The 14,028-nt window shown below is 36.5% G+C and overlaps 1 protein-coding gene across 1 annotated transcript in view; it reads left to right on the top strand.

Annotated features, from left to right (window-relative positions):
* SMYD3 (SET and MYND domain containing 3) overlaps positions 1-14,028 on the top strand; it is a 383,237-nt gene that overhangs the window by 305,832 nt on the left and 63,377 nt on the right. Inside the window, exons 7-8 of the mRNA XM_030944597.1 lie at positions 1,937-2,039; positions 8,594-8,704. Of these exons, the coding sequence (XP_030800457.1) occupies positions 1,937-2,039; positions 8,594-8,704 (214 nt within the window). The remainder of the gene's footprint in view (positions 1-1,936; positions 2,040-8,593; positions 8,705-14,028) is intronic.

The raw sequence follows: 14,028 nt of genomic DNA, 5'->3' as shown, positions 1-14,028 counted from the left end.
CCAATGAAGGTTTTATCTTCATAGAATTAGTAGCCTGTAATCATAAATATGGAAAATTAGTATGTAGTTTAAAAGTATGTTGTACCATCTAATTTTTTTGTTAATGCATGGTTGAATTATGTTTGTCAGTACCTCAGTTGGCCTGTCACTGCTGTTTCTTTTCCTTCTAGTGTCATATGTAAAATTAAACTAAGGACACTTAGTATCTTGAGGTCTGCCTTGTAGTAAAGATGAGGAAAAGGTAGTTAAGAGAACATGGGAATTACTGTCATGAAGAGTGCAAAACAGTAATTTGATTTCATAATGGAATGAAAATAATAGTTGAGAAAAATGAAATATTATTTTTGAGCATTATTATTAGGCAAATGCTTACTTTTGGTTGAAAAAAAAAAGCCCTTAACTGTGAAGAAAGTATCTGTCTATGTTCAATGGTGATGCACTGGCAAGGGATGCCAGAGACTCTTTCCCAGGTCACTTCAGAGCAGTTTGAGTTTTGTTATAGCAAAACAGCTGGAAAAATTGAGAACTTTTAATCTGTTGTCTACAAGTTCTGGCCAAATGTCCTCCCAGATGAATTCATATGCTTCCAGAGGAAATTGTCATCAAAACCACTAGTGTCTCCATGAGACGAGATTTAATTAAAAGTCCTTTATTAAGCCTTATTAAGAGGTTGTATATTGTTGTATGGCTTGATAGCTTCAGCATCACAAAATATTTTGAAATAGGTAAAATCCTGTGGTCCTGCTGTGCATCACATTGTGAGCAGCTTTAAAAGTGAGCCCAGTGATCTCACAATAAGTGTAATGGATACTCTCCCAGTGGGTTCTTGAGGAGATTAGCCACAGATATTTTATTAGGTCAGAAAGGATACCAAAAGAGTCAGAGCCCTGTTGATACCTCCTGTAAGAGTCAAAAAAGGAAATAAACACGGTTTGGTGCAGGGCTCTGACCCTTGGCAACATCCTCTATTTTACCACTGTCAGTTGGGATTTTGAGTAGCTGAATCAGACAAGGACAGAATATAAATGCAGCTAGGAGCTGGATAAGCCAAAAATTCTTCTTCCAGCCTGATAATGCCAGAAATATTCTTTCAATGGGTCATTCCCATAGGGAAAAAACCATCAACCCCATTTCTGCTACAGCAAAAATATTTGCCCGGCAAAGTCAGCTGTTTCTCAGCTAAGGGAACTCGTGATTCAGAGGTATATAGGAGATGTTGTTAGCGGAGTCCTTCAGAGAGAGGGAAGGCTGTGCTTGTGCAGTGTTTGTGTCTCCTCAGGGTGCCCGGAGCTCCCTAATGAGCTGTGCTGCCCCAGCTGATGTCACATGCCACAAGAACAGAGGCTGGGCCAAAATATGCATGAAAACAGAGACAATGACCATGTTTCTTCTTTCAACTCTATACACCAACTTCTTTGGCCTTGGGACATAGTATACTCCATTTTCTCCTGATAGGAAATACAGGTTGATTGCTGGCCCCTTTGAGCTGTGCTTGCAATGACAGTCAGGTAATGGATAAAGTTAGTGCCCTGAAACTGAGCAGAAGCAGCAGAAATAGAGCTCAGTCCCTCTTGCCAAGGGAGGTACTGTCAAGGTAACAAGGTCACTTTGTTCCCCACTTGCTCAGTCCCCTGAATCAGGGCTCCCAGAGAGGCACTGGGAGGCCATTGAGTTCCTCCTGCCCTGAATACACAAAAGGCAGAAACATTTGAAGACATCTTGGCATGGCTCCTATTACCAAGGAATATAAATCTTCTAAGCATGCATTTTCCTCTCCTAACCAGGAGCAGCTGATTTAACAGGGAATTTATTTGTGTCGTGGCTTAATTGCTTGATACTTCAGATGTAATCATGTTAGCTACTTTCAAATGATTAAAGGGAAGTGGCAGTGGAGACTCCTCTGTTAAGTTTTTTTTCTTTCTTTCACCCCTCACAGCATGTCTTTACTGAACCACAGCTGTGACCCAAACTGTGTGATCGTTTTTGAAGGATACCAGCTTTTACTTCACTCTGTCCGAGAGATCCAGATTGGTGAAGAGGTAATTAACTTGTCCTCCCTTCCATCACAGACACCTGCAACAATGACATCTCCCTAAATAAATTCCAGACTGCTGGGCCACCAGCTTAATATTTTGATGATATATTGATGCCACTTTCTAGCACATAGCTATCAGGAGGAAAATGATAAATAGAATCATCTCTTCACACTGCCTGGGCCCCGTAATCATTACTTCTCATAAATCACTAGCAGTCTTGATAAATTCCTGTTCCTCCTTTCCTCCTCTAGGCACTTCATTTTGTTTGTATTTGAGTGTCTTTACCCTGATGGGAACACTTACAGTATTTCTGAGTGGAATGCAGTGTTCCTTAAGTCATTGCAACAATAGCATTTGTCAGGTGGCAACCATGCAGTTGTAGTAAACCTTTCATTGACAGTGAAAGCAGCAAAACAAGGTTTGTTTTCTTGTCCATTTCACTAGGAAAGACTTCAAAATGTCGTTTTCAAAAGATTTGTGATTTGGTCTAAGGTATTCTCCACTTTATTTTTACAACAGCACTTGTATTTATTTGAAAATAAGCATTTGTGGCTGGAAATCCAAAAAAAAGTGTGTTGCAGCAATGCAATACTGAATTTGCTTAATAAGACCTGGAATGAAAAGTGTAATATATATAATTTCATATGCATATGTGTAATTTCAGGTGCATTAATGACCTACATAGTCCTAGCTCTTGGTCATTTCAAAATCATAACCTAATATGAATATGATTCACACCTGTTCTTAAAACTCTGTGAATATGAAGGCCATACTTATTTTGATTTAGACACAATATTTATTTATGTCCCTATGAAGTTTCTTCTTTTGCAATGTATTCTTTCTCAAAGATAATAGGGCATCAAAGTAAGTAAATGGTTGAAAAAATTTTTAGGCCATCAAAACAAGTAAATGGTAGAATATTTTTTTCAGCAAAACATTGTTAAGAAGCAACAGAAATGTTTTTGCATGTTTACCTTTCTGCCAAGAGAAATCTTTCAGGATGCAGTATGTTTGTGGAACTATTAATTATATTCTATATTAATATTATAGAAATATTATAATTAATATTTCTATATTAATTATAGAAATTCTTCAGTTCAGCATTCTTGTTTTAGTGTTATTATAGACACCTTCCTTCTATTTTATCCATAAACCATAACTTTCCTCTTGGCTTCCCAGTTCACTAAGATGGGTTGCTTATTTAGAAATACAGTAGATTTTAATGTCTTCCCAGGAAGAAAATAGGCTTAAGGCTTAAGAGACAAAGTAAAGCTACAAAGTCAGTATTAAGTTAGATCTGTTATGGGAAGAGGAAGGGAAATAAAATTTTTGTAAGGGTATGTACAAGTCAGCTGTTCAATATTATTGTCAGTACCTATTTGCTTTTCCTTATACACAACTTCTGCCTATTTTCATTTTGTGTTCTGTATGATGACTTTGATGCAACTTTCCACACTGTCTTTCTGCTTGCCTGCAGCAGGGTGAGCTCAGTTTCAGTAATAGCCAGGTATTGAATTTACAAACATACATACATGAAACTGTATCATCTGTTGTGAGCTGAGTTTTAACTTATATTACTATTGTCATGATCTGAGCTAATGAAGATACATGTCAGGGAGGAAACTGATTGGGTTTTCTGAATAAATTCGGTGCTCTGAGATGGTAAGATGAACATTATTTCAAGTCATGAAGCAACAAGAAAATTCTAATCACTAGAAATTTTCTCTTGTCTTGTTCAAACTTACACTAGATGCAGACAGAATGAGATCCTCAGTAAAATAATTAATAGAAATTAAGCACTAAGATTTATCAAAAATAAGAAGCTAAGTAGCAACTCAAGCTCAGATTAGTAGAAGAGGACTATTCCATCCATACAGGAATATATTTTTTCACATTTGTAGTGCTTTCTGTCAGAGCACACTGCAGCAGTTACTCATTCTAAGGAGTGGTTGACCACCTGTAATTGCAGGGAAAACAGAGACATGGGGAGCTGAGATGACTGGCCATTGTGGTCATCTCAGCATTCTGAGCTTTGCTTCCAGAATATCACAACTAATTATAACACCTTTGTGCTCTTCAAGGTAATTACACAATTACAGAATGTTTAGAGTTGTTCAGAGGTCATCTGATCCCTTGCTGAGGGCAGAGACACTTTCACTAGACCACGTTGCTCAGAGCTCCATCCAACCCAGCCTTGAACTCTACAAGGGAAGGAGCCCCACAACTTCTCTGTGCTGTTGACTATTACAGTTAGATGATGTTAATTTGACAGCATACAAAGATTTCCTTTACTTGCAGCTCTTCTCAAAAATGAAATTTAAATGCCGCAAAGCAAGGTGAGATATGGGCAAGGATGATTAAAAAGCAAAAATTATTCGTCTAGAGATCATGAGGGTTACTTTACTGGGAAAGTAGCCTATCAGCTAGTTTTGTCAAAAAGACAAGCAGCCTACTCTTAAGAGGCCTTCATCATTTCCCTACCCTTAAGTAACCACTTCAAACAGCATCAAGATGTGTGCTATAATTTCAATTGATTTTTGTTAGCTGCTGAGTCTACCTGGTGTTTTGCAGGCAGACATGAGATGATTTCTCCTCCTCTCCAATCAGAAATTTCATGGTTTCAAATAAATTACTCTTGCTGGGAGGCAGAATGGATTAGTTGAGGTGGAGTTCTTCTCCAAAACGGGTTCTTTGCTTCTCACCAGTTTCAGAGTTCATTTAGAGCAAATTTTTATCTTTCTTCAGAATATCATATAACTGACTGTACCTTAAAGAGCAACATTTTTTAAAATACTGAAAGCAAATAATCATTTCAGATGATGAGCAATTAAATCTATTTTCATGATAGATTTCAACCAAGTTATATAGTGTTTTTGTTACTGTAATTCTGTGAGAAGTTTTGTATCTGTGTATGCTTGACACATTACATTTTTTCCCGTTTAAGTTTTTAGAAACAAAATTTTCCTTGAATTAGAAGTTTTGCTAGTTTTGTACTACTGCAGAAGGCCTTTTGATCTTATATGCCAAAACAGAAAGAGTGCAGACTGTTAAGCACTTCTGTAGCTCTGTCTCAGGAACAGACATCTGTACACAACCCTCCCTAAGATTCTGAGACCCATTACTGCTGCTAGTATTGAAATACTTGATTTTAAATTTTTACAGAATTTTCTGTCTAGAAATTTTGTGACTTATATTCTGTTACAAAAAAAAAAAAAACCAACAAAACAAAACAAAAAAAACAGAAACCAAAACAAACCAAAGAAACTAAAATACAAAACCAACAACAACAACAAAACCCCCACATAAAGTCAGTCCACTGCATCGTGGCAGTACTGGAAAATTGTGTCTACCTCAGTTGGCAGATGAGGAAAATGAGAAACTAAACACCATATCCATGATTAAAGAATTTCTGTGTCAGAGCAAGAAGCAGGGTTCAGGCAGTGCTGTATTTCTAAGGAGAGAGTCTTAAGAGTCAATAAGTCACATGGCTGTTAAATAATTCCTTGCCTTCATAAATGTTTTAATATATATTCTCCAGTTTGGGGGGAAAAGATTTATTGCATTCTTTATAAATGATGCAATAAAGAGGCAAGCTTTGGTCACTTGAAGTAATGTTTTAATTAGTAGCATACATCCCACATGCAAATACTATTAAGACAGCCTTTGATAAATGGGCATATTTCCTAAATATGTACAAGCTAAATGAGCCTTGCATCTAATGAAGTGATCCAAAATTAAACCAAGGACAGAAGAGAGACGTGAATACAGAAATTTTGTTTTTAAACAATTAAATTATTAGTATAGGCTCAGTCGCTGTTATGTTGATCATATTTCTAAATATTTTAGTTACATTTTGCCACTCAGTTTGCCAGCTACAAACGTTTTTTGCCTTATGGATTTCTGCTGGCAGGGCTGGGAATTTGAACCTGGGCAAGAGAGACCCTAAGTTGTTAAAATGCTAAAAGGAGAGATAAATGTGATGAAACCTCTTTTCCTCTTTCTGCCCAGTCATATGTTTTAATCCAGACCATGTTGGTACGTGACTGCTCATATCCACAACTGTTTGGCAACCTTTGAAAAAGAAATGTCTTTTTTTAAACTTCTTCCTACCCCCAAGGTTTCTGCAACATAAATGAAAAAAGGGGGAGGGGGTGGAAACCAAAACTATGAAGAGAGAAAGGGATGAAGCCTGTAGGCTGGATAGGTGAGGTATATTTAGTGTTTGCTCTGTGTTTATTTTGCAGTATTATAACTAAACCCTGCCTAATGATGGTTTCAATAGTAATGACAGGGTTTAAACCATTGTCTTAAATATTTTGGCAAATAATCTCACTAATCTCACATTATTTTTTCCCCAGAAGATTCTTGCTGTCTTTCACTGTGTCTGAACTTGGTTAAATCCTTTTTACTGTTGGATGCCACCTGAACCTAAAGCCCAGCAGGACATGAGTCAAAACCAGAGATGTTTATGCAAAGGACAAGAGACAGGGAACAGCAAGTGTGTGAAATTATTTTGACAGAAAACACTTGTGAGTTGCAAGGAGACATGAAGATTGGGAGACTTTTGGTGGGAGGGAGAAATTGGGTTTTGAATGTCTGAAGGATGAGGTTAGGACTGCAGCTTGGATGGAAAATGCTTTGTGGGAAGGAAGGGAGACAGATCTTTCTTACCACACCAAGGGGGATGCAGATTAGGACCAGCTGTGGAAAGAATTGAGGACAAAGTTGTTGGGGTCACTGAAGATGAAAAATCAAAATAGGGCAACAAGAGCTGTTAACTTGGGAAAGCAAGTGAACACGGTGGGGAAAGCTGTAAGATAAGGCTAAAGGACAGATCTGAGGCTAGCACAAGAAAGAAATCATCCCATTGTACCAAAAGTGGCTATGCAAGGAGCTATAATTTATGGCTAGAAAACAGGTTTAGGTAATCAGGTGTTGAGAATAAGACAGGAAAATGATATTCATGTTGAGAACAGAAGAGAAAGAATAAGAGGGACATTGGAGATAATGGGGCAGAAGAGACAAAGCTTGGAAGAAAAGGATGGAAAACAAATAAGCAACACAATTTCCATCCATTCACTGCAGAAAGATCAGAGGGAAGCCTAAAGCTTCCATGTGAAATATTAGTACAGACTGCTCTGCTGTAAGCCAGTAGTGGTGCAACTAATCCTCTCTCCCCTCACACATGCACAAACTGGGACAGAACAACATTATCTAGAATTCTAAACCTAACAAAGTTCTCACATTTGCTAACTTTTGATTAATTGTGGAATTTTAATTTGTCTCTTTAATTAATTGTACTATTACTCTTCAATTATGAGGTCATATTTATTTTAAATGCTTGACTTTGCCATCTCAGTAGACTTCTTTTAACACAGTTCTCCTTCAATATGTAATCAAATTACACTGTGATAATAAATGAAAAAAAAATGCAGGCATTGTTTTAGTTGCTTGGTAATTGCTCATTCAATTAGAAAGCTCACTAATTTGCAAAAATGCAGGTTCTGACAATGGATTTCGTGGTCATTTCTAAAATTGGTCAGGTTTTTCTGTAATTTCTTTGAATGGACTCTCATGACTTAGCTGAAAACCATGTGAAAATTCTCCCAATTAGCTGAAGTATCTAGGCTCAGAATGAAATAATGTGACCTGATTTTTTTTTCAGCTCTGACCCCTCTGGAGTGTTTCAAAGTGTGTTGGGCGTATAGTGTCTGAACTGAGCGGGTGTTTTTGTTATATCCTTTTCCTTATCATTAGTTTGTGCCTGTGAAGCACTTTAAACATTTCAAGAACTCTACAAATGGTTAGTCCTGTAAAATTCTTTCTGGCAGGCATCAAAGCGAACAAACTACAGACTTTTCTGTAGCTCATTGGAATTCATTCTGTACAGTGTAAGAAGTTGAAAAATGGCACAAATTTAGGCACAAATTTTCTTTTATCATTTTAATAAATCTTCATGTCAGTAGTTTCAACAACTTAGACTGCAATGCTTTTGTGCTTCCTTGGTCACAAGGGAAACATCACAGAGACACTGAAAATGGTTATGGCATATGAGGAATTCTCCCCAGGCTCAAACATATATTTGCAAGAAAGTAGGGGCTTCCCTGAGAAAAAAAAATTGGAGATAGTTGGATACTGTATAACACTAGTGGTAAATACACTCTTAAGCTCTGGAGCTAGACAGAAAATGAGATTTCATGTGCAAGGGATTCAGATGCTTTATGCATAGTTTCTTTGCTATCTTTTCTTACTCTCCTTTCTTTTCTTTTTCTTACAAATAAGGATTAGAAGTTGAAATAGTGATAATTTTGGGTGGAATTAATAATTTCAAACAATATTGATCTTGAAATGTGAAAAAGTGTTCTTCCATGGAAATTATCTTTCTCTTTTTCTCACCTTCTGTAAAAGTAGTCAATTTCTTCTGGAAAATAACCTGTTAGCAATTTATTTCATACTGGGAAAAACTTTGTATCCAAAAAAATGTTGCCTCTGCTAATACATACACAGAATATGGATTTTTTTGTAAAATATACCAACTCTTTTTTTTTTATGTACAGCTCACCATCAGCTATGTTGAATCACTGGTGCCTACCAGGGAACGCCAGAAGCAGCTGATGCGCCAGTATTGCTTCGAATGTGATTGTCCACTCTGCCAGAATCAAGAGAAGGTAGATTGGGAGGAGAAATTCCTTGCCAGTGAAACAGAATTTTCTAAGGCCTGTCAGCAGCTTTCCTTCCTTATTGTAATACTTATCTTTTGCTACTAATTAAATGGCCAGAAGAGGGGAGAAAATTGCCTCTGCCCTCATTGCGGTTTTTGTTTCTGTGAAAGACGACTCTGAATGAAAGAAAAGCAGAAAGTGTTGGCATTTTTCTATTCAAAAGAGTAATCTTGGAGCTTCAATAGAAGCCACTTGTCTGATACTACAGGAAGGTTGTGCTTATCCTCAAAATAATGTTGAATTAATTTTGCCAAACACCTGCATCAGTAATTTTCAAGAACTACCAAGCTTGTTCAGCAGTTGTTAGAGAGAATGATGAACATCCTTGGGTGACTTTGTAGTTTTTATGCTCACTTACATCACAAGTTCCTGGAGTAGCAAGTCAGTGGTTGTAGTAGATAAACTTTTGTTCAATATGATCTCTTACTAGGGTTCAGCCTAGCCTCACTTGATTATATTTTGGTTTGTTTCATATTTATACAACCTTGGCACACTAAATTAGTCCCAGAGGCTGATGAGAGATTAAATGGAATAGGCAAAATGAGGCTGGCTTTATAGCAGCTTTTATGCACTTAGCTCTTTTATTATATGTACAGTTGCTTTTATTTTCACAAATGCTTGTTTGGAGTGAGTCACCTGCCATAGCTAAATGTGTTCCTTTAAGATTAGAAATAGTAAGAAAGGTATTGATGAAAATGTAATTCCAAAGAGCATAATATGATTCATGAAATAATAGCTGCGCAGAAAAAAAAAAAAGGAACAGAAAAAGAAACCCCCAAAGTTTAAAGTTTAAACTACAACATATGCTTTGATTCATCAGTAGGCAGTTCAAAAATGAGAACACAGAAAATTTCATGCTTATGACATAATGCTAAATTACTTCCTGTCCGTGTTGGCATTTTGTGCCTGATAAAAGCTGCTGCAATTCTACTCAGAGGCACTGAAGACCTCTTTTATCTTTCTTTTAAAGATGGTCACTCAAGTGCCATGAAATCTTTGATTAGTTTTAGGTAAATGGCATCTTCACAGATGCAATGATGATTAAGAAAAATAAGCAGGCTAAAGAGTCTTTAAGGATCACTTAACAAGTTTGTGAAAGCATAGGCAAGTGGTGTAAAGACTGTTCAGCCTGTGGAATGTTTTAGGAAATAATATCTCCAGGCTGGTGTATATGTCGTTGTAAGAATCAACATACAACATCAAAAAATCCTGTAGTGAAATTATATGTGCATATATATTAATGAAAGCAATACTCTCATACAAAGGTTAAAATAAATTCATTATCTTTTCCCTTTTGAAAATATTATTTTCATTTGTGTTCATAGTCTATAAATTTTTGTTTTGTCATTTCACAAAATTTCCCTGGGGATGATACTGTGAAATGTTTGGAAAGCTCTTTGTGACCACATTCTGAAAGTCTGTGGTTGTCTGGTTGCAACTATGTTAAGAGGTCTGTGGAGGTCTAGAAGCATCATGCGAGCTTGATCTGTTAATGTCTATGGTGAGGACATCTTTATTCTCAGCTTCACTTTAGGGTGATTAAATGTTATCTGCAGCAGTCCTCATAGTATTGTGTTTCATTTCTCTGTGACAACTGAATTTATAAAATCTCTACATGACTAGCTTTTTGGGTTTTTTTCTTCCATTTGTCTTAGTCACTGCTGGTAAGCTGAGAGTCATGTAACACTGCAGGTACAGCAGGAGATAATATTTTTGGAAATTCTGGGTTTAGATTTAGATGCTTAAAATTGATAAAATCATTCAAAACATCCCTGCTGAAATATCCCTAATACTGAGACAAATTTCCAAGTAATCTTAGAAAATTTTTAAGAAGCAAAATCTTTGTGAATAGAATAGGCAACAGCTGTAACTTGGGATCATCAAGAGTGGCAGAGGCAATATTGTGAACCAATATAGTCAGCTAAAAGTGAATTCCCATATTGCAACATTGCTTTGTAGGAAAAAAGATAGTTTAGTCAACAGCAATTCATCTCATGTATCTTTCTGATAGGTAAAAATGCAAATTCCAGAAATGCTTTATCCATTCAAGTAAGTTCTTGTGTGTTGGGGATTTTTTTTTTCAGTTGCAGTCATCTCATACAAAAAGCTAGAACCCTTTTTGAATTTACATTTATAGACACACAAACACTTATAATGCTTGTGTTACTCCAGTCTTGCTGTCTTGCTGAGTATGCTTGTGAGCTGCTGAACACATACTAGGTACTAGTGAAAGCTCTCAAGATGCATACATCAATTTATAGTAAAGTTTTAAGTCAAGTGATTTGCACTGTAGCTTTTATTCTACATCTTTTGTAATGTTTTAAAAGTGATCCTGCAAATCCCCTGAGAAATATATGTTGCAAGTTTATATGAAGAGCCCATAAACCTTATGTTTATTTGTACTTAGTTACATGCATCCTTATTTATTCATATTTATAAAAACACTTGGCAAGATAATTATCAATGAAATTTATGCTTCCTGCTGTATTTTTTAAAGGCTTGCTCATTTAGTGTTAAATGCCTGAGTGAAAAAGGAAGATGGTATCAAGTTTCTGTTCTCAAGTCAGCTGACTGCAAGTGACCTTGGGAAATTTGTTTTATTCAAGAGCAACTTTTGTGTTTTCTAAGATCTAACCTTATTTTTCATAATTGGTAGGAAGCCGCTATTTCAATTGGAGCTCACCAGGTTTTTGACTAGAAAACAGATCAGAGTGTATTTGGGATCATTTTTGTGAATGTTCTGTGAAGCTCTGGTTTGTTCAGTCTCTAAAAAGGCAGTGAGAAGATAATTTATAGGTAATTTATACCTTTATCCCTTTAATCTGCTGAGTATTCTGGTGCCCAAAGGGTGATGAAGAAAGGTCCTGTATTTTCTAAGGTATTTTATCTTTATATGATGGATTTTTTAAAATGAGAATAATTCCTTGAAGCAGAATGGTTTGGGGTTTATTTGTGTGCTTTCTGCCTCCCTCATATGAACAGCAAAGACAGGCAGCTCATTCATACTGTCTTCAGTAGAAATCCATTAAAATTGGAATGGATAAGAGGTTAAAGGAGTGCCTTGAAGTAAATTGCCCACTCTTTAGACATATAAAATTTGATGAGAAAAATTATGCTGCTCCATGAAATATATATAAACACAAAATCAAGACTGACCCGGTTAGGTTTCTGTGCTAGCTGACATGGATAACCAGAGTCCAGTTACAACACTGCCCAGATGTGCACAGTTCCCTTGCAAAATTGTCAGGATCTGAGACTCTAATATCTCAGATATTAGAGATAGGCAAAGGCTACATTTTCAATATCATGAAAGGGGCTGCAGCCCAGCCACAGGGACCCTTGCTGAAGCCAAAGTTACTGAAGTTTAGCATCAACTCATACACACTGGCGCTCACCAGACCAAGGGAAGGGTTCCATGCCTGAGCAGTCACAATGGCACTGCATGCAAAATCAGAGGGAAAATGAGCAAAATGAGCAGTTCCTCACTGGTTACTGCTGGTGAAAGGACTCCAAAGGGAATCTTTGCTATACAGTAGTAGTTCTTTATCTTCCTCTCCAGCTGTGAGTGCAGCCATGGAATAATCTAGGTGCATAGCTGCTATCAAGGATGAGAAAACACAGAAGCAAACAGTGGCAATAGCTGAGCTGAGAATCTTAAATAATTTTTGTGCCTGAGCTTCAATGTGAGCTGCATTTAAATTCTAAGGATGTACTATAATGCTGGCCGGTGTCTTTTAGCAGTTGGACAAGCAGTCTGGCAAGCACAAATACACCACTGTATGCTGGTTCAGATAAAATTGAGGTGAACGTTTTGGTGGTTCAGTTCCTGAGAAATTAAATGGCACTAACTACAAATCTAAACAAGACTTTTGTCCAAAGCTAGAAAAAACAAATCAGAAACTAAAAGAGGGGGAAAAAAACATATCTTCCTAAAAGTCACTCATAGAATACGTCCTGTCTGTTAATACTTATAATTATAGCTACTGTATTGTCTTCAGTTCATTGTATCTTTGACAGCTTTGCACATTATTCTTTGCTCCATTTTAAGATCAATCTCCACTGTAATTCAGAAATGTGTGCCAAGCTGAACTCTTGGCAACATATTACTATTCCAGCACATAAAAGCCCCTTCCATTAATTATAATTAAAGATGGGTTTACATTGATGACAAACATTTTTTAAATGAAGAACAGTTTTTTCCACAGTCATGAGCCAGAGAATTGTTCATGTTGTACATCTTCAGCCAAGGATTTCAGGGACATTTGTGCTTATAGAATGGTTTTGTTATGAGTCGGGTTTCTCTTTTGGAGCCAGGATTTAATATTTTAGTCTAGTTTGGCTTTTGGAAAGCTTTTATTTATTACAAGGTCAAAAGCAATGGACTTGACTCTGAATCATTTTTATATTTGGTCAGTGTTTGAGAGTTGCCAAAGTTAATAACAACATAATGCCAGTAAGCATGTTATCCCTTTAATAATTTCTTTTGCTTTGAAAACAGTACTTACTTATATTGCAGCCTGAATTTTGGTAGAGAACATCACAAGTCCAGTTTCCAACTCAAGGGCTCTCAAAATCAGTTCACCTGAACAGCAATCAAGCTATCAACCTCTACCTAAAAACACCACCTGCAATTCCTTACCCGTTATTATATAAATCCACCAGCTCTGTTATAAACCCACACCCCCCCAAAATAAGTTCCTGAACCTGAAGTTTTGACATTATTTTTGTAGCAGAGGGAACAACTGTAGTTTAGAACTTCATCAAATGTAAGTTAATTGATCAAATTAGTTGTTGCAGCATGTCTGTGGTTGATTTGCCTCACCAGGTTTCCTGAAAGAGACTTGAATATGACAAAAGATACATTATACAACATCTTCACCTTTGATCTTAATGTTTGTTCTCAGAATACCTTTGAAGAATATGTGCTTAAATTACAGAGACATTGTTAGATAAAGAGTATTATTATTGACTGTTGTTTTTAATTAGGATGTAAAAGCTTCATGCAAAATCACTATACTGGTGTTAGTACAAAAATGTCACCCCTCCCTCAGGGATCATATATTTAGGACACAGGAAACACAAAATTATATGTTAAGAAGTACCTTTTAAAATTGCTGGATTGTGAAGTTCCATAAGTTTGTGTCCCAGTTTTCCTAATATTTATTTTTTTTTAGACATTTACATTCTCACTAAGTTTCCCAAGTACAATATTAAAGATGAGACCTCCAAATTAATTCAAAAGATGAAGTCTGGGAAGCAAGGATTGTTGA

The sequence above is a fragment of the Camarhynchus parvulus genome, chromosome 3, assembly GCF_901933205.1.
Source record: "Camarhynchus parvulus chromosome 3, STF_HiC, whole genome shotgun sequence".
Lineage (NCBI taxonomy): Eukaryota > Metazoa > Chordata > Aves > Passeriformes > Thraupidae > Camarhynchus > Camarhynchus parvulus.
The sequence above is the reverse complement of the archived record's forward strand: the minus strand, read 5'-3'. Positions and strand labels throughout refer to the sequence as shown.